This window comes from Gallinula chloropus (assembly GCF_964237585.1).
Source record: "Gallinula chloropus genome assembly, chromosome: 1".
Taxonomy (NCBI): domain Eukaryota; kingdom Metazoa; phylum Chordata; class Aves; order Gruiformes; family Rallidae; genus Gallinula; species Gallinula chloropus.
In genome coordinates, this window is record NC_140085.1 from 207,254,653 (window position 1) to 207,275,991 (window position 21,339).

Genomic DNA, 21,339 nt, shown 5'->3' on the forward strand with positions numbered 1-21,339 from the left:
TATCCAGACTGTTAGTCTGAAGTTAGTCAGGTTTGAAGCTTCAGAGTCCCTTCTGTTCTTTCTTTCATCCACTGGATTTTGTCATGTTTAGGGCTTGGGTGGGTTTTTTTATATCCTGTACCCTTTCCTGCTTTCCCATCTGTTCACAATCGTTTATATTGAATTTTTTAACATGTCAACATCACACTGAAGTGGTATGTTTCTAATCTATTAACTCTGTCTTTTAGAAGAGGGGTGTAGAGTGAGGTTCTGTGTTGACTGCTGTGGATGCAGCGCTGGGGTTTGGTTTTGTTTTTTCTTTTATAATTACCTCTCTTCCTGCCTGCATAGGTGCCAGTACCAGTTTTCGTGCCCACCCCTCTGGAGAGCAGTGAGAAAACCCTTGCAGCAATAGAAGAGCTGAGGGAAAAAGTGCCCTCAAATCCTCTGGAAACTGAGCTACTGAACTTGTCAGGGATGGTGCCTGAACATGATGGAAAAGCTGAAGCTTCTGACATGGCTGGTGAGTTTTCTACTGACTTTTTTACTCTCTAGAGTGCTGGGGTAGATGTGTGTGAATCGAGAGAGGGGTCAAAGTGGAGGTTTCTCTTAGGGAAAGAGACTTGGAGAACAACAGTGCTATTACTGAGTTCTTGTATTAAGTTGAAGTCTTACTTATTTCAACATTTTGAAAGGTAATTTTAGGAATACAGAAATATTGGAAATATGGAGAATTTTGTGAAGTCTGTAGCATGATTTCGGTGTGCTGTACCAGACCTTTGTCTTTAAAAGCACAGGCATTACCTTTGCTTGCCCCAGCTCCTTGGCTGGCAGCAGCCAACCATCCAAGACTGCACACACGTGTTTTCCTCTCAGCATAACTCAAACCAAGCCAAAACCCAATCCATTCTTCCTCCCAGGAAAACTCAAGTCAAAAGTTTAGCAGAAGTGATCTTTGTATCTGTCTTACAGGTGTGAACACAACTCTCTCTGAACAAGGTGGGATAGGACAGAGATCGGATCTCTTTGTAGGAACACTTTAGGCAGATTTTACATTGGGATTGGGGAATCAGGGACTATTAAAACTGGAACTGAGGTCAGCAAAACCAGGTGACCTAATGATGCTTTCACTCTTGATTGATCCTGACCTGCAAGTATCATTTCTTTGAAGATAGTAATGCATCAGCTGATAGATCATTGTGGTTGTGGTGCTGAAATGGGTTGTCATGCCAGCAGCTTACCTGAAAGGAGAGAACTGTCTGGGACAACTTTATAGCTGATGATCAAAAATCCTGCATATCCTGTGATGATATTTTTGCAGTGCACATACCTCTTTGCCCCTCTTTTCTGTCTCTGCCTGTGAAAATTCACAAGTCACTTCTTGTACCTTCTAAGGAGAACTTGCCTTCTCTTCCAAAATGTAGATTTTTAAGGTTTTTCCATTACTTGGGTGAAATTTGGGGGTTTTTTTCCAAGTTATTTCAACAGGCCTCTTAAAGGGTGTTGATAAATGACATGATCTTACGCTTTGTGTCTGGTATATAGGGGGCAAGCAGTGCTGCAGTCCCAGGAGGCTTAGAGTTCTCCAAACTGTTGCCATTTCCTGACTGAAGCCGAACATTTCAGTAGTGCTACAAGACTGTCATTTGCAGTTCCTTGCTCCTGTCTGCGAAGTACTGCTGGCTGAATGATTAGATGTAGGGGATCAGAGCTTGCTCATTTGCAGAGAACTGAATTTGGAGAAATCTGTCATTGCCAGAAGCTAGAAAGAGGTTGAGCTTCTGTTTCTCTCTGTCTGCCTGCCTTGTTTGCTTTTGGAGGATCTCTCCCTCAGGCTTGAAAGCCTGTTCTGTTGTGGGCAGAATCTTGTAGAAAAATAGTTAAGTTTGTCAGTCTTGTTTGAGTTCTGTGATTGACTGGTACCCTGATTTCCCTGTACTTCATTTTCTATACAAGTGCTTTGCTGATTCATCTTCATGAGGACAGATGGGCTAGGAAGTGTCTCTTCTGTTTGAAGGAAATCAGATTGGCGAAGTACGTCTGAGAACCCAAAAACGAAACCTAGGATGGTGATGAGAACAAGCAGCTTTGTAACCACTCAGCTTCCAGTGTTCTAAATCTGCCCTGTTTTGGCTAATCCATCTGTTGGTTAAACTATGAGAGATTTACCTTACTAAAAAAAATTTGTTTATTTACAGGTGCGGTAGTTGAGTCAAGTCTACTAAACTCAGAATCAGAGGCACGAACAAGCTTGCCTGATGTTCCATATGAACCAGACCTTGATATTGAAATAGACTTTCCCAGAGGTATTTTTTCTGTCATTTGAATGTATATTGTGAAATAGACATTGTGGGCAGCCACTGTGTCTTGATTCTTCATCCTTTCAGAGAAACTTAATGTGATTGCAAGACTCGCATGACTGACTGTGTTAGGTAGACCTTTGCCATGCCTTTGCAAGACTGGGGGCTTCTGAATCAGTTCCTCCATCTTTCTAAATATGGTATTTGAAACGATGCAAAGAAAAGGGGAATTAACATTCCACAAACAAACTTGGCTGTGTCGCTTGGGTTTGGACATGGATTTAGGGATGCCATTTTGAAGGCTCAGAGGCTGAGATGGCATGTGTCATGGAAAACAGTAATTGTCATGATTCAGCCCCAGGCAGCGGCTTAGCACCACAAGCTGCTTGCTCATTTGCTCACCCCTCCCATGGGAGGAGAAACAGGCAAAGCCCCATGGGTTGGGAGAACGACATTTACTGACACAGCACAGGGATTGGGGAACAACCACAACAGAGCCCTGTGACAGAACACACACAGGGTGATAACACACAGAACTTTACCAACCCTATGAATGCACTCAGATTGACTTAAGGACCCGACCTGACTACTGGCAGCACTCAGACTGTCCCAGAGCCACGCAGACCTGCCCCTCCCTGACCAGCCCCATTATGGGGGCATGATGTCACATGGTATGGAAACACCCTTGGATGAGCTGAGCTGGCTCTTTGCAAAAGTGAAGTCGGTCCTGAGCGGAACCAGGACATGAATGCATTCTTCAGACACCAGGTGTTTCCATGGACAGCAGTGGTTTTGACCAGAAATTGCAAAAGGGCAAATTTCCAACTTAAGTTTGTTAGAAAACTGCTGGCATCCTGCACATCCCCTGGTTATCTTTTAGTCTCTTGTTAGCGTCCATGCCTGTATTTGAAAAAGGAAGGGTTATTAGGTTATTAGGGGTATTAGCAGGAATATCAATCACTACCTGAAGACCTTTCTTGAAAGAAGGTCTTGGGTTCATGTGTTACAGTTTCTACCATGCTACAGAATGCAGGCAATGCTGTTTGTTTCCTTGCACGTTGTCCTAATCAATCCGAGATCCAAGAAAGCTCCTGGATCCTGCCTGTAGCTAGTCTCTCTCTTGACATAACATCTCTTGGACATGTCACTCATACCTCCCCTGGATAGCTTTTATATCTGATGGGGAAAATCTCCTGCCTTGTGCCATAGATATCTACACTAGATGCCCAACCTGGGTTTCTCAGTTTTCTGTATGTCTAATTTAAAGATCAAGTCTAGGGGTTAGTCTAAAGAAGTTTAGTCAGATGCACACGAGATTTTTAACCCTCTTTGTAAGTGAGGGTTGATACATGACAAAGAAAAAGCTATGGAAGAAAAAAAACCCAAGTGGAGTAGTAAACAGTAGCAGTTTGTAATAGACATTGATTGCACTGAAGTTCTGAGATGAGATTCTTCATGGTAGTTGGAGGAGGACTGGTGTTTAGTCTGGGGCAGAGTTCTTAAGTCATTGCATGTCAGGCTGTTGAATCGGGACCGGTTTGGTGTCTTGAGTAGTGATGTGGTGAAATCAGACTGTCAGAAGATCATTCAGTTTTGGATGAAGACACTGATGGATAAATGAGGGATGAACCATCTTCAGTACAGCAAATAAAGGTGGAACTTGCAACATTAAATGCATTCATATTCTCATTCTGCTGTGTTGCCTGAAATAGTCTCTCATCCTACCCCTGAAATGTTAAATAAATAGTATTTTGACATGTTACCATCTATCTGTTTACCAGAATTACTGTAATAACCATCGTGACCTAGACCTCCACCACTTGTACAAATACGGACTAAAGCCAGTTTCTCTGAGAGAGTTTGCATTCCAATTCTTAATGTTTTTAACCAAGTGTAATGTGCTATATAAAATATTAGTAGCAATGACAAAAATGTGTGGACAAAAGTACACGTAGTAAGTTAGTTTGTATCTTTTCCACTCTTAGCTGCTCATTCTCATAACTTAAACTTCTTAATAATAAAGACTGCCTGGGCATGAAAAACTGTGTAAGAGTTTGTACTAAGAAATCTTGCCTTAGTGACTTGGTCTAGTGGAGAGTGTCCATGCTTGTAGCAGCAGGTTGGAACTAGATGATCTTTGAGGTCCCTTCCAACCCAACCCAACCTAGTATATAAGTCTATGACTTGAGATGGTGCTTGAAAATGCTGAGCATTGGATCCTTTACAATTTATTTAGAAATAAACATTTTGATAGCTTTACCTTACTTTCAAAATAAGGATAGGTTTATCTCCTATTACTGAAATGAAAGCTGGAGAGGGAGTGTTTACAAGGGCATGTAGGGACAGGACAAGGCTTGAAACTGAAAGAGGGGAGATTTAGATCTCTTATGGCAGGGGAGGTTGAGATTGGATGTTAGGAAGAGGTTCTTTACTGACAGGGTGGTCAGGCACTGGAACAGGCTCCCCAGGGAAGTGGTCACAGCACTGAGCTTGACTGAGTTCAAGAAGTGCATGGACGATGCCCTCAGTCCCATGCTCTGACTTGGCTGGCCCTGTGTGGAGCCAGGAGTCCTGTGTGGAGCCATGGGTCTCTTCCAACTCAGGATATTCTGCAATATTCTGTGATATTCTAGATTAGATGTAAGGAAGAAATTCTTCCCAGTGAGTGTGCTGAGGCCCTGGCACAGGCTGCCCAGAGAAGCTGTGGCTGCCCCCTCCCTGGCAGTGTTCAAGGCCACATTGGATGGGGCTTTGGGCAGCCTGGGCTAGTGGAGGGTGTCCCTGCCCCTGGCAGGGGGTTGGAACCGGATGGTCTTTGTGGTCCCTTTGAACCCAAACCAGTCTGGGATTCTTTGCCAAATCCAGTCTTTGGTAACGTTTCTGTGTGTGCTTTGTGGACCCCTTATGTTAATGCACACTCATATAGCTCATTGTGTTTTTTAAACCAATATTATCTAGAAGTTGTTTAGGAATCAGTTTCTGTTAATTTGTTTTCAGCAACTGAGGAGCTCGATACAGAAAATGAGTTTTTATTACCTCCTGTTTTTGGGGAAGAATATGAGGAACAGCCAAGGCCTCGATCCAAAAAGAAGGTAATTTTTTCATGCTATTAAAAAATTCAAACACAAAATTTAAGTAGGCAAAGATATGGAGGGCGGGTGGGCAGGGGATGCAGTTCCCATTCTTACATTGCTATAAAACACATTACTACTGCCTGTTCATACCTAATATCCTGCTGTTACTATGTAAAGTGGTGTACTTCAAATAATAAAATCTGAGTCCTATGTTTGTTGCAGTTAACTTTTGGATTTAATAGGAGTGTGAATTCTAAATTCTCGTCCCATATTTGCTTCAAATTTGTAAAACTGTTGATGTAACGTGCTAGTGTGTATATATTTTTCCTTAGTGTGCTAGTGTGTATATATTTTTCCTTAGTAATGCTTCTCTGCCTTATACATTGAACAAAGCTTTCTTGGTTTAATTCAATCATAATGTGGAAGAATGTTGACATTACCTTGGCTTAAAATGGGAGTTACAGCATCTCCTATGTAAAATAGTTTTAAAAAATAATATTTGCTTGTAATTTTCCAAGATTTTATTTTCAGTCAAAAATCTGAGTTTAGACATTGAAAATAAATCAGCCAGATTCTTTTATTTGGAAGGAAACCAACAGGAAATAGAGTTTCTGGTGCCTGGCACAAAGCTGGAAGTTTTGTTGCAATAACTGCAGTAGATATTGCAGCTTTAAAAAACAAGCCAACTTCCAAAAAAAAACTTTCTAAGAATGAATGTGTCTTTCTAGTTTTAAATTTGGAGTCTAAACTCTCTTAGTATTGTCCTCTGGACATTATCTGTATATACCCACTGTTAGATATGCTTTACTTTGGCCCCAGTTCTGGCTTTTCCATTGATGGGGTCACTCGAGCAGCCTAAAAGTTGACCTTCTGGCAGAGATCTATAGGACCTTTCACTTTCTGCACATTAAGACAACTAAAATCTTACAAATACACTGAATTCTTTGGTGCATCTGTGCGTGTTGCATGATACGATGCAACCACTATGGCACTGTCAAGAATCATCCTGCATGTGTTAGGAACCAGTTTGAAAGAGGAATTGGAACCATCAGTCAGCTGAAGTAAATTCTGTCCTTAGAAGTACGTTCAGCACAGCAACTACCTACTGAATGAAGCATCTGTTTCTTCATGACGAGCCTTCAGTTTGTCATTCGGCCTGCAGCTTGGCTTATACTGACCAGCTTTGGTGTCGCTGCTGCCAGCAGCTGTGGGGTTGTTAACCACTGTGTTTCGATGGCAGGGGGTGAAGAGGAAAGCGGTGTCAGGGTACCAGTCTCATGATGACAGCTCGGAAAACTCCGAGTGTAGTTTCCCGTTCAAGTACGCCTATGGCGTAAACGCATGGAAGCACTGGGTGAAGTCACGGCATTTAGTGGAAGAGCTTCCAGAACTAGAGGAACTGAAATCAAGTAAGTATTGCCAAAAACCTGACGTACAGATTTGTGTTTGGTTGGGAGAACTGCTGTACCCCTCTGGTTGTCAGCTTCCCCCACCACTACCACCACCACCTTCCCCCCCATTAAAGCCCTTTTCCCTACATGGTTCAAAAGGCACGACATGTGCAAGCCAGGACAGCACTTCTGTGGTTTCTCTGACTTCTTGTCACCTCTTTTTTAAAAAAAAAAAAAAAAAAAAAAAATCCTATTTTTATTTTGTATTCTAACTCACCTTGGAATTCACACCTTTTCTGGCCACATTCTAAATTACAAAGGAGAGACACCCTGCTCTTCGTCCTGGAAAGCGATCTTCCTCTGGGGCTGGTGTTACGTGGCTGTGGAGCTGATAGAAGGTGACCTTCGCTCCCATGGAGTCTTGCTGCTCTTTCTGCAACACTCCTGTGTGTGTACATTTGTACTGTGAGGGAAAAGGGGGGTGGCTGCTACTCCTGCCCTTCTTCAGCTCCAATGTGTGTCTTGGCACCTTTGCATTATGCTGTTGGATCTTTGGAAACTGCCCTTTCCCTCATCATCTCCCTCTACAGCGCTGTGTTCACTTCAGCGTCCTGGGCCACTTGTGAGTCATCCTCAGCTGTGCGTGACATGACACTGTGTCAGGGGGTGATACTGCATTTCATTAGTTAGACTTCACCCTGGTGGCTTTGATTATTTTAATACAGACCTAACATTTAAAGCATTTGGTACATTTAAGCTCATTCATTGGTTAGTGGAGAGGACATCAAGCCAGTTTCCCACTCTCCAGTCCAGAAATACCCATTCCCACCCTCCCCATGTAACAATACTGTTGTATAATGTAGCTTTTTTTGTCTTTATCTTACAGCAAAATCTGTGAAATTAAAGGAAGATTTATTATCACATACTTCAGCTGAGTTGAACTATGGGTTGACACATTTTGTCAATGAAATTCGAAGGCCAAATGGAGAGAACTATGCACCTGACAGCATCTATTATCTGTGTCTCGGGATTCAGGAGGTTAGTAGAGGTGGTAGAGACGGGAAGCAGAGCTGCTGATTTGCCTCTAACCCATTTTAGTGGAAGAATGGCGATAATGTGGATTTATTGGCTAGGAGCTACTCTTAGTATAATGGCTATAATCTGGAACACAGAGGGGCTGCTGGGTAAATCACATTGTAGAAAGCTAACTGCATAGAAAAATGAGTGTGCAGACCCATTCTGAAAACTCAAATAGAAAACTGGTATATTGTAATAATTTTAAGCTTCTTGCTGGGTTAAAGGAAGGAATTTGTAGTCAAAATGACAGACTAACAGAGTTACTAGTTACAGAGTTTTTCCAAATGCTGTGCTTCATTGTATTTGCTAAAGGTGGCTTGATGTAAAAGCAGGATGCAACAAGGAGTAATCTGTAAAGGTTTTCTTAATGCAGTTACATAGCATGTAGTGGAAACAGGCTATTTGAAGTGTCTCTTTTGGGGAAGTCTCTTTCATTGAATATTGCATCTTGTGGGCAGTCAGACTTCTGTAGAGTGCAGGAAACTCCCACTCTATTTTCTGCACTACACACATGCCTCTGCCCCCAACATCCAGTTGCATTGTATTTCAAAGCAGAAGGGATTGAGTTTAGATGTATTGTTCATGAAGGCAATAGATAATTAGAAATGTTATTCTACAGCTTCTTTTAAGCAGAGGATGTCTTAATTTTTGGTACATAAAGCATATTGTAGCTAAAATCAGCAATTTTCAGAGCTGAGAACACAACAAATTTCATTCAATTTAAAAGGCAGCACAAAAAATGTATGTGATGTGGAGAGGAAGCTGTGCCACAGGCTTTGCAATCCTGCTTAACTTTTTCTTACAGTAAAGTGGACTTGAATCAAGTAACAAACCTTTTATTCAAGATCCTAAAATAAATAGTATTCCACTATTTTTTCTGTATTGAGAAGCGGGTGTTTGTTGTTTGGCATTTTGGTCAATATTCCTACAAAGCATATTTCAGATCCAGCTTGTTGCTGCTGCACTTGCATGATCTACAGTCTCTGTCTCTTCCCCTTGAATTGGAAATACGTTAAGCTCAGGGTAGCAATACACACAGTGTATGTAGCTCATGGGCTTGGCCTTGGTCAGTGACAGGTCCAGCCTTGAGCCGGCTGGTGTTTGCTCTGTGGGGCCTGCAGAGAGCTTCTGGCTGCTTCTTGCAGAAGCCACCCCTACAGCCCCCCTTCTCCACCAGAACCCAGACACACAAAACCACACCATTGTTCCAACAAACTACTCCCAGAATCAAACCAGTACCTTCTCTCTGTTTGGGTTTATTTGCAGCTGAAATTGAACCATTTCTGGCTGGAAGCAGAACAATAATGGTTTTGGTGAATCTGAAGCACTGGTGCTGAGAAATAGCACCCGTAAAAGTAAAGGTTGTTGCATGGTCAGGCAGGCATGTAGTGGAAAGGATTCACCAAGAAAATGTTAGCCTGCCTTGCTCCCCTGCAGCATTGTGCCCATCATTCATTGTCCCAGTACAGACTGGGGACTTTGTTGGCTTTGGGGGTTTTTTTTGCACATGTAATAATGGGATGGTTTGGGCAAAACTGAGACTGATGGAGCTTGGTGGATGTTTGTCTGAAAGCGCTGTGGCAGTGATTCAGCCTGTGCTCCACTATGTAATTCAGAGGTATGTCATATTCCCTCTCATTCCCTGCGGTTTCGGTAGAGCTCATCTCAGCTGGAAACTGCTTATGCTCATCCTGCCCCCTCCAGGGTTTGTAGAGTAGCAGAGCACACTGTTATGGTGTGGATGGGGAGGTCTGCAGATCACAGAATCATAGACTGGTCTGGGTTGGAAGGGACCCCAAGGATCACAGAGTACCAACCCCCCTGCCACAGGCAGGATCACCAACCTCCAGGCATGATCTAGACAAGGTTGCCCATGGCCCCATCCAACCTGGCCTTGAACACCTCCAGGGATGGGGCATCTACCACCTCTCTGGGCAGCCTGTTCCAGCACCAAACCACTCACCCTGTAAAGAACTTCCTCCTAATATCTAATCTAAACCTTCTCTCCTTTAGCTTCAATCCATTCCCCCTTGTCCTGTCATTGTCTACCCTTGTCAAAGGTTTATCTGCTCCCTTCAGGTACGGAAGGCTGCAGTGAGGTCCCCACACAGCCTTCTCTTCTCTAGGCTGAACAAGCCCAGCTCCTTCAACCTCTCTTCATAGGGGAGGTGCTCAAGCCCTCTAATCACATTGGGTATTGTGTAGTAGAGAAGTCTGCAGCATGACATCATGCTTCTGTAGACCCTGCACTTGCCAATGGTCCAGGGTGCTTCACAAGTTTCTACTGGGGATGTCAGGGTTTAACCAAACACTTACTCTGAACCAGGAAACAAGTATTTTTAGTTGAGCTCCCACAGGCTTGTATAGGAATTGGTTTTGAACCAGTTTCCAGTTTGATTTCAGTGTCCCTGACAAGGTGTGGTCTGACTGTTTAATGCGAATCAGAGCAAAATAGTTTGTGGAAGGACAACATGCCAGGGAACAGAGGGGCAAACCCTGTGAAGCTTATAGTAAGCTGTATTGTCTGGTTTAGAATTGCTTTATAAGATCCAGACTGATACATGTAGAAAGAAGCATGTTTTGAGGAGTATTGTGCTTTTAAGAATTCGCTAAACATATTGTATAAAATAGTTATCTAAATGAAGATGCTGTGTCAGAGACTTCTAGGAAGCACATTCATTCATTTTTTCCTTATAAAAATAAGCACAAAGATAAGTCAAGATAATGCTGAACTGCCCAGCACGAATGAGTATGGTGTTTAATTGTATTTCAAGTGTGTGTTCAGAAATAGGTGCCATTGCCAGAAGCGAGTTCTTTTTCTGTGTCTGTCACCTCTGCTGTGTTTGCTAACAACAGGCTTGGTCATGCCAAGTTAGCACTGCAGTGGAAAATTTGAGAAGCCTAACCTCTGTTTCTTAGAAATGCCTCCAGAGAGGATAAGGTCATATCCTCAGCCAGTAATTCTTGGTAAAAGTTCAAAAGAGCTTCTGTCTGTAAGGTCAAGAGGGTTAAGGTTATTAGATTGCAGACTAGGTGGGCGCCTTGCACCAACCTGTCACTTTTCTTGCACTGTTGCATATCTTTGCCACAAATACACAGGGTAGGCTTTTTCCTCAGGCTTCAGTGTTGAAGATGCATTGTCAGTATCCATATTTAAATCAACAGGTTCTTGCACACAAGAACATTTTATACAAAAATGTTAGAGTTGTTATTAAGCTCTGATTCATATCCAATTAGAAATTTACCACATACATTGTATTGGGGGTACCTTCTAAATGCTGAATATCAGTATAGTGTCACTCCTTTATTTTTAGACACTTTAGATTTTTATGAAAGTGCAACCATTGTACTGAAAAAGAACCCTGTAGCACAGGATTTGTTCTAATCTGGAATTGTACATATTCTCTGTCCTTCTCTTCCCTATAGTATTTATATGGAAGTAATCGAAAAGACAACATATTTATTGATCCCATCTACCAGATGTTCGAACAGGAATTAAACAAAATCCTTAGAAGTTGGCAACCAAGCATACTTCCAGATGGTAATTTTCTTTTTTGGTCATGTATGTTTTTAATCTCTTAATAGTTCTGTGTCCTTAAGCATGTAGATGTATACGAACATTTTAAGCATTGTGGTAGTAGTTGATTAAAAATCATGACGATGTCGTCTAAGAGTTCAATTAAGACTGTAGCTGTTCTTACGTTGTTGTTTCTTGGTAACCCATGTTGCAAGGGCTGATTTTTGCCATCACCTGTTGATCTTAAATTGACTATCCATTTTCAGGAGAGAGGGTTTTAACAAACAGTGGCTTTTGGACCTGTACTTTTTGCCTGAGCTGAGTTTTTTGCCCACCCGAGTTCTCAGATGGGAAGCAGGCATGCAGGCACTGGCCTGTGTGAGTAGGGCTCACGAGCTATGTATTTAGTCTTTCTTGGCTGCGTTGGGAGAGGTCTCTGCTATGAGCCTTCTGCTTCAGAGGATCCTCAGTTTGTGGAAAACCCAAGAATTTTCCCCAGCAGATTGATATTGATGCTGAACTGTGGAATCCACTGTTCTTCCATCTGTCACAGTCCTCTCAAGTGAGGAAGACCCTACCAGCCCTTTTCTTCTCTCTTCTTGATAGTGTCTTTTTTTCTCTGTAGCTCTGGAAGGCCTCTACGTGTGGCCCTCCCTATCCTCCAGCACAACCTAGGAGGAGTTCTTCCCAACTGAGGTGGCCATTAGCCATAGGAAGAAGGTATCGCTGTTTGGAGGCCTTGCCTGAGCAGAGTGAAACAAACTCAAAATTAGCTTTTTATGAAGCTGTTAAGATGAGCCCCATGAACATTTGTTCTTTATGTAGTAATGCTGCATGTAAGCAGCGCTGTCAAAGGAATGAAATGAAAATGTGCTCTCTGTGGAAAGGCCTGTGCTGATACTGCCCATGGACTGTCTCCTCCGGACATTGAGCGTCTGTGTCTTTACAGGGTGGTTTTGGGGGTGTGGGCAAACAATTAAATATATTTATTAGAGGCTTCTGTAATGAGCATTTTGTTAAATTTTGTGGCAAACAGAAACTTGATTCTTTTATGCTTGTGAAGTTTATGAGCTAGTCCATTGATTTTTCTCTAATACTCTTTCTTTGAAGGGTCGATATTCTCTCGAGTTGAAGAAGATTACCTTTGGAGGATTAAACAGCTAGGATCACATTCACCAGTTGCCCTTCTGAATACTCTGTTCTACTTCAACACTAAATATTTTGGCCTGAAAACAGTGGAGCAGCACTTAAGACTTTCTTTTGGCACTGTTTTTAGACAGTGGAAAAAAAATCCTCTAACGATGGAAAGTAAAGCTTGTCTTCGGTATCAAGTGTCTTCCCTGTGCCGAGCCGATAGTGAAGGTACTATGGCAGTTCCAAAATAAGTATTGCAGGAGCATCCACACTGGGCTCCTCTGAGGGACATCCAGGCACCTTGCCACAAGCTGGAGGTCTGCTTATGCATAAAGTTTAGCAGCTCCTAGGTCTTTAATTGGAGTGTGTGGTCCATGGAGACTCCAGGGTCTCTGCATTAAATGATCTCTTTGAGCCCACTGGTCTCCAGGCTTAAATACTGTGGCTTTGTTGTGGCTGCAGGTTGCGTTTTCAGATGGCAGATGTGTGTAACAACTGCATGGTGGTGCTTGGTGGGCTGTCCCCTCTGGGAAGGTTACTGGAAAAGGTGAAATAGCTAAAAGTTCTGGCTTAGATGTTGTTTTCTTCTTAAAGATAAAATTACTACTGGAAAAAGGAAACACGAAGATGATGAACCAGTATTTGAACAAATTGAAAACACATCTGATCCAGCTAGATGTCCTGTGAAAATGTTTGAGTGCTACCTGTCTAAAAGGTGAGTATGATACAGGTTAATACAGAAACAGCCTGGAGTTGACCAGGTACAAAGTGTAAAGTTTTGATGCAACATGAAATACAGTCGAGCACAGGGAATGGATTGAGGCCTTGTGAAAAACACCTAAATGAAGGCATTGGTGTTTCCAGTTCCATATCTAGACAAGATGTGCAGAAAGTGTGGAAGCAGCAGAGTACTTGCATGTTAATTGCCAAGGACTCCATCAGGGAGTGACTGTATGATTAAGTTTTCTTACTTGGAAACACCAAGTATCTCTGCAGAGAATTACTAGTGGGGGATCTGTTTGTGAGGTCCCTGTCTCTTCAGTGAGAGCTGTGACAATGAATTTGCTTAATGTTAAGTTATCCAAAGTTTGAAAAGTAGATGCTTTTGAGATGCGTAGTGTGAAAGCATGTTTAAAATACTTTGTAGTAGGAAAAAACCACTGCTGACAGTAACCCAGCATTTAGAAAGAGATTGTTTCCTTCTGATCTGCACATAAATTAATATATTAAAAAGAAAAGCTTAGCCAACTTTAAAAAGAAATTAGCAGATGAGTGTTTTGGAAGTGTTTGAAAACAGGATTTCATGGGAAGTACTTTTCTTTAAATGGAACAGCCATTCAAGGGACTGATTTAAATGTTGATCCTATGTAACTCGAGGTGAAATCACATCATATATACAATACAATAAATGATGTATGAGACCCAGTGTGTTAGGAAACAGCAGCTTATTCTTAAAAGTGAAGAAAGAGCTCATATGCAATTTAGGCAGAAGAGCAAGTATTTGATGTTAGAAACACGTCAAGAGTAAGTTGTGGTCAGGTAATGCAAGCACCTGCTTTTCATAAACTCAGCTAATTCCAACTGTTGTAGGTCTTTTGGTTGGATTTTTTTGGTTTGGTTTGGTTTTTTCTTTTTTTTTTTTTTTTTTGCCTTCACACTATCCACTGTCAGTTTGGAGAATGTTGTGTTGTTGAAAGTTGAAGCTGGATTTTTGAACTGAGTTACACAGCAAGTAGAGGGGAAAGAACAAATAAGTTATTTTTCTTTAGAAACATCTCAATTCTGGGGAAAACAATGCACTTAAGCCCATTTGGATCATTGTTCATGGTGTGGTTTCAAGCCCTGCTGTCTTACAGATACTGGTCAACATTGCCAACTAGAGCAGCAGACTGCTTGCTGCTCCTGGTTCCATTTCCAATAACATACACCTTACATCTTTGATGAAATAATTTTAAGAAAATATTTAACACTTTAAAAGCTATTGTAAAATTTAAGGTAATATTGTAATTTAAGGCAATATTGTAAAACTAATGTAATATTTAAGGTAATGCAAGCAGTTTGAAATATACTTGGCAATCAGTGAACAGTTGCAGTGAAATGCCAGGACCCTCATTCACAGCACTGTGTCAGTGCTTGTTCCTACAGAAATACCAGTTTGTCAACAAAGTAGGAAGGGGGTTAAAATATTTAACTTCTTAGAACATTTTAAACTGTCACATTTGGGCCTTTTGTCTGGCTCTTAATCTGATTTATGTGAGAGCAAAACAAGCCAACATTCATTCCAGCAGGTGAAGAGACTGTATAGAATCATAGAATGCGTTAGGTTGGAAGGGACCTTTAGAGGCCATCTAGTCCAACCTCCTGGAGCAAGCAGGGACATCTTCACTAGATCAGGTCACTCAGAGCCCCATCAAGCCTGACCTTGAATATCTCCAGGAATGGGGCCTCCACTACCTCTCTGGGCAATGTGGTGGCTTGGAGGCTGTGTCTGAGCTGGATCAAGCACCTATACAGACTCCAAAATACCACAGGTCAGAAAGTGAAAGATTTGAAGACTTTAGGTGACCAACCTTTTAAGTAAAAGAGGAGGAGGAGGAATTTTAGCTTGTTATATTTCTGTGCATCTCAGAATTCTTGACTTTCAAGGGAACCCCAGGCTCGGTGTTTAGAGATAGCTCCATCAGGCAGTGGTGCAGGCAGTTACTGGTGTCAGTGTTGGGCCTCTTCACAGATCTTTCAGTCAGGGTCCTAAATAGATAGAAGGTACTTTCTGGTTTAGCAAGTCCAAGAGCTGTGGTTTTTTGGAGGCTGGAATAATCTGTGGTATGCTCACTCAGTCACAGGCTTTTGGCTGCTCTGATGATGCAGGACTGGCTGGGCTTGGGCCAGGTCCATCACAGCTCCTTCTGTGAACAAGCTTGCATTTCTTCCCAGTCATCTTCTTTCTGTAACTCGCCTAAGTGCAGTTAGAGCTTTGTGTGTGGAGGATGTCAGAGGTGCTGATGCACTGCTTTATCCTGCGAGCCTGTTTCTCTAACCCCTCTTCTATTTTATTTTTTCATTTCCTTTCATTTTTGCCCCACCTCGTAGCCCACAGAATCTGAACCAGAGGACAGACATGTTCTATCTGCAGCCAGAGTGCTCTGTCTCCGCCGACAGCCCCATCTGGTACACTGCCACTTCCCTGGACCGCAACACTTTGGAAAACATGCTCGTACGGGTTCTTCTAGTAAAAGATATTTATGATAAAGACAATTACGAACTGGATGAAGACATAGATTGAAACAAACTTCCAAAAACCATCAAGAAAACAAACAGCATTAGATAGAGTCATGCTGCTAGACCTTTACTATGGAAAACATTTCAAGTTTACCCTTTGTTTTATGAGTTTTGTAGCAGTGTGTACCCTCACCTGGGTATTACCATGTAAATAGTCTGTGAGTGAAAGTTTCCATTATTCTGCATAGTGGTTTTAGGATACATAACAAACACATTTCAGATTCTTTTTTTTTTATTATTATTATTTATTTGATTAGGTATGTTTGTAACTTTTTACATTGCAAAATATGAATGAGAATGTGCCATGTGTAATTTTTCCCCCACCCCTTGTAGTGAGAGACATCTATATTGCACAACTCTGCTGTTGGAAGCTCCCTTGAAAGGAAGCCCTTTTAATGGGTTCTGAAACCGAATGGTTGTGTATGGGTAGCAGTACTAAAGTTTAGAACTTGCTGTGTCTTTCAGAATTTTTAAATAAATTGTAAACTAATAGGTTTTTTACTTTTTAGTTACTGAAGCCTTATAAGGTTATGTAGAGAGATTCCATCTTATGTACCAAAAATAGACAAAAGAGAATGCTGTCAATATTGGTGTACTGTAATGTGAATCTATTCTGGTGAAACATTTTTTGTTGCCCTTATTAAAACCTTAGTGTCCTTTCCTTATTTTGTGACTCTCTCTCAATTGCCCCTACAAATAATATATATATATATAAAATAAATGAATATAAGCTTAAAGCATGTGGTCATCAAGACATGTATTTTCTAAAATACAAAACCATCCCCCCCCAAAAAAAACCCCAAACAAGAAAGAGAAATGTCTGATGACAATGCTATGTAATTCTTTTCCATCTTTACTTCTCTGACCATAAATGCTGGTACCTCATATTACTGTAAATTTGTCCTTTGTAGCCTTAGCAAAAGGGATTTTAATGCTCTATTACATAAAGTGTAATATGGTATGCTAAATTTTTAACTCCCATTTCTCCTTGCATCCCTGTATTTCAATGCAGTCAATACTTGACTCTGGGTGGGAAGATTTTTTGAACTAATGCTGCCTCCATTCAAAAGCCATATGAGACGTGAAGTTGCAGAACGTCACAAGAGAACTTTTTGAAAGAACAGCCCTTTGCATTTTTTCTCTCTTTTCGTTGTTTACTTTGCAGAAGGAGTTTGGTACACGTTTAGCTGCTTAAGTTTTGTTACTTGCTCTTGCTTAACTGCTGTGAGCAGCGTGGCACTCCATGCAATGGTTTTGCTATTGTACTGAAAAAATTGTAGTAGAATATTCTACTATAAAGTCAGAATTTTGGCTCTCTTAAATGACACTCTGCATCTGTTGAGAAGAACCAACTACTAATGGGGAAACCTGCTATGTATATCTATTACCACCTTAGGATTTATTTCTTGCAAGGGCTGCATGGCTTTTTCATTTTCCTTAGCTTAAAAAGAATGCACGTAGGGACACCTCTTCCTATATAGAGAAATAAAGTTTCAGTTGCTTTGTTTTGTTAAGCAAGTTTATTTAAAGTTCTGCTCTTCTTGTGTGTCCGTGGGTATGTATTAACTTTAGGTATACCACTGTTTCAGAAGTAGACAGAGGTGTTAAATTTTTCCTTTTTATTTTTTTTTCCCTTCCTGGTGGCTCTGCCCTTCCTGTGAAATCAAGAAATGCTACACAGCAGCAGTCAGTAGATCACTAACAGCTTCAGTGCTCTTTTCCCTTTCTCAGTGAGTACGTAAGAACTTAGTTTGTTAACACTGGGTTTTTCAAGCAACAGCCATAGAATGTGCCCACAGTACCTAAACAAAGTGATAAAATCAGATCTTGTAATCGTGGTTTTGTTCTGGCCTCACCAGCCGAACACCTGACTTGACCATAAATTGTATTTTATACATGGGAATCATTATTATTTAATCTTCCTAAAATGCATCATGGGTTTAATTGGAAGAACTTAATTTAAGCATACATTTCAGGTTTTTTGATAAATAGCAATAAAGATCACATATAGCTCCTTCTCTATAGTTCAGACCTCACATATTTCAGCAGGGATTTAATCACTCCCTGTTCAGGACAGTGTTTTAACTGCAAACACACTCTTGTAAAACTACAGACTTTTAAGGTGAAGCTTAAAGCACCCTATAAACCAAGACTAAAGTTTAGGTATGTATGTGTTTGCATTACATACATGTATGTAGCATGTTTAGTCTGAAACAGTGTTTAAATTCGTATTCTCAAAATGAAATGAGCAACTATTTCTTAAATAATATCAGGTTTTGCTATGGCAGGGTGTGCAGCAGACATGCATTTTCGGTGTCACTGGAAAATAGGGCATGCTCCCTGAAGTTTATCAGAGATCATATTATTATCTTAAATTCCTCCTGTTCTTTACCCAGGATTCATCTTCCATAAAACTAAAAATACTCATTAGGTTTTGAGACAGTGACTTGTGCACATAGACCCTTGTTGGAAATAGAAAGATGGGTGTCAAGAAAACAACTTTAATTCCAGAAGATGGAGCTATTCCATCATCAGCAGTAATGTTTTTCAAGTGTTTAACTGTGTATAGCTTGAATGTTTTAAGGAGCTTGACTGTCATATTGCAGACAAGAAGGAATTGTGGCTCAATGTATGCACTGTGTGTAGGAATGGTGATGCAAAATGCAGTAAAAGGCCTCAGTCCTGAAAAAATCAGGACATGGAGTTTTAGAATAATGAGGAGTTCAGGGCAAATGCATTTTCTCTGTAAGAACTGTCAGCCACTGGACTAGATCGGGTTGTGGCCATAGAGTTACCTGCAGGTTGCTGTGCAGGGAAGTGTGTGATGCCACGTTCTACGCTCAGCTCCCGAGTTAATGGTACGTACCAGGAACATGCCCTCGCTTTTGCCTTAGGAAAAGGTCTAAGTGAGTGTGTGAAGTGGCATCCTGGCCATTCCAGACATCCCTGTGAGCTCACGCTCTGCTCTCTGGAGAAATCCAGCCTGGGGACTGTAGTGCCCTGCCAGCCCAGAGCCCTGCCAATGGTGTGGGCAATGCAGTCCATGGGATTTTTCCAAACTTTTCAGGTCATGCCAGTATCTGCTCTACATCTCTCTCTTCAGTTTGAGAACTAGTTTTGAACCATTCACAGGTGAAGTAGGAGCCTCAAGACCAAAAGAAAATTAGATGGGAAAACACGGTTCAGTGTGAGAATTAGTGGAAAATTCATGCAATTTTTTGAGAACAAATCTGCTTTATTAGTCATCTTTTCTTCTAGAAATAATTGTATTCAGTCATTGAGGAAAATGCTTCTTTTTGTAAATACTGACCTAAGCATAAATTGACAGGTGATTTTATTGAACAGAAGGTTGGGGGTTTGGATTAAACATGTACAATATTAATTACCTTTAAAATGCTCACAGTATGTCTCTATAATGCAGCAAAATTTGTTTTCTTAGTACCTATGACTCTGTCCTGTGAGAGGCTTTGTGGATAGGTGGAGAAAGAAAGAGAGGTGGCCAGTAAACCTTGCAGCCCTGAAAGGAAGAAGTAGGCACTCACCCCATTCCCGTTTTCACTGACTCTTTTGTATTCTGTAGAAGGTTTTTTCTGTTAAGCTGTCTGGGTTGCGTTACTGTTTGGAGTGAATGGCAGTTACATCCTCCAATTTCCACTTTTTGTGAACACTGGTGTTTTGTTTTGTCGTGCTCATGTTGTGCACTGTGACACGTGTTATGTGTAGGACTGTGTATGATGGAGAGTGAGTCGAGCGACAGCTTTTTGGTTCCGCTCGCTCCGAGGTCTGTGGGGACTCTCAGCGAAACTGAAATGCAACCCATGCAAGGCCAAGAACTTACCAAGATTTAACAGGGTGCTTGATAATCAAACACAAAACAAGAGTCTCTGGGTGATACCAGCAACTGCTAATGCAGTTTTGGAAGCATTGATTTGAGATACCCTTTGCTTAGGGTAGAGCGAACCGTAGGGTTTGTGTGGGTCTCCCGAGAGCTGTGACTGTGGCTGCAGCACAGGACACGCCGACCCCAGGGGCTTGGTTAAGGGGGTTTCCAGTTTCTCAAGTGAAAGATCTTTCCTCTGGCAGCTTTTAGATTTGAAGTGTTGAAACCCGAAAGCCTCAACACATGAGCCGTGGCACAGGTGCTTGAAACCAGCATGTAATGGGGCACATGCTTCCAAACTTCAGCTGGTGTTACTGTCTGGGACACTAATTAATTAGCCATCTCTTTGGACACCCATGAGGACCACAGGTTCTCATAATGCACGTTATTGATTAGTGCCTGCTTGTTGTGTCATGCTACTCTGGTCAGAGCTGGCAGCCTCAGGCAAGCAGCTCTGCCTTGGCAGGGCCCCAGCTCGCTGCAGGTGCTGATGGGCAGCGCTTCCCCTCTCCTGCCCATGGGCAGGGCGGTACCTGCACCCTGCATGGGGCCTCTCATGCTCTTCCCTTTGCAATCAGAGACCTCCTCCTTACTTCAGAGTTCCTTGCTGTTGGTCTGTAATGGAAGATATGCATCTGTTCATGACTGGGTATAACAGAAGTCTTGGGCAGGGAAGGAGCTGAAATGGTAAGTTCATCTCTTCCTCATCCTTAATAGGGGTAGTTGCAGTGTAATGTTACCTTTACAAAAGACACTCTTCCCTCAGCCCAGCTCTCCTAGGCAAAATACCAGAAGGGAGATGGGTGAGACACTAGTGTGGTAAAGAGCTTTCAGGTGGGGGCGAGAGAGAGAGAGATGGGATGGTGACTGATGGGCAAGGGGAGTGAGCAAATGCTCAGGGAGAAGGGACAGAAAAGATTGTATACATTTTGAACACCTAAGTGGGGTTTAGGAGTGCATGGGTTCACATTCCCTGATCCCTTTCAAGCTCCTGTCACCTGTTCCAACTTCGCATATAGCCTGGCTCCAAGGATTCCACCCAGCCACTGCTGTGTGACATCAGTGGCTGTGGAAATGAGGTATGTATTTAAAAGGGCCAAGCCTAGCTACCTGTATTTCCAGGATACTGTTATGTTGGTGAATATCTTCTCACCCAAGAACTCGTCGTCTTTGTGGAGTAAAGCCACTGATAGAGCAGCCATGGAACATTTACAAGGGTGTAAGTTGAGTAGGGAAAGAATTAAATCCCTGTATTGTTTCCCAGCAACTGGTGAGGCATCACGGCATTTCAGCTAATTGTTCGGTCGAGTCTTTTTCTCTCTGTAGTGTCTTTTTTTTGGTAGTTTTGTGTAAGAAAAGGAGAAAGTATCTGAAGATACCCAGGTCCTTTAAAAAGTCCTTCAGTGACACCGTTGGTTGTTTGCTCTGTTGCTGGCCTGAGGATGCAAGAGCTGGCTATGCGTGAGGAGCCGCGGGGTAGCCCTCCTGTTTGTCAGAGCTGTGAAAAGCTGCCCAGACTCTCTTGCTCCCCTCACAAAGTGTGGTTTTACCCAGGCACTGGTGGCAGTCCTGGGAACACTTTTTAGCAGATGTTCACAAAATGCCAAAGCAGCAGCAAAGATCCTTCTTCCTTTCCTGATGTGGAGTGCTGAAAGCTTCACGGAATTGTTCCCCAAGTTTAAATCTTTATTGCCCTGGTTTTACCTGC

At 42.0% G+C, this 21,339-nt stretch overlaps 1 protein-coding gene across 1 annotated transcript in view; it reads left to right on the forward strand.

The window, feature by feature from the left end:
* The window catches only part of ZMYM2 (zinc finger MYM-type containing 2), a 95,638-nt gene extending 79,203 nt beyond the window's left edge, over positions 1–16,435 (forward strand). The window contains exons 17-25 of the mRNA XM_084262831.1: positions 331–502; positions 2,178–2,285; positions 5,277–5,371; positions 6,594–6,762; positions 7,631–7,782; positions 11,248–11,362; positions 12,449–12,700; positions 13,067–13,187; positions 15,563–16,435. Coding sequence (XP_084118957.1) covers positions 331–502; positions 2,178–2,285; positions 5,277–5,371; positions 6,594–6,762; positions 7,631–7,782; positions 11,248–11,362; positions 12,449–12,700; positions 13,067–13,187; positions 15,563–15,755 — 1,377 coding nt within the window. The 3' untranslated portion in view covers positions 15,756–16,435. The remainder of the gene's footprint in view (positions 1–330; positions 503–2,177; positions 2,286–5,276; positions 5,372–6,593; positions 6,763–7,630; positions 7,783–11,247; positions 11,363–12,448; positions 12,701–13,066; positions 13,188–15,562) is intronic.
* Positions 16,436–21,339: the final 4,904 nt, after the last annotated feature.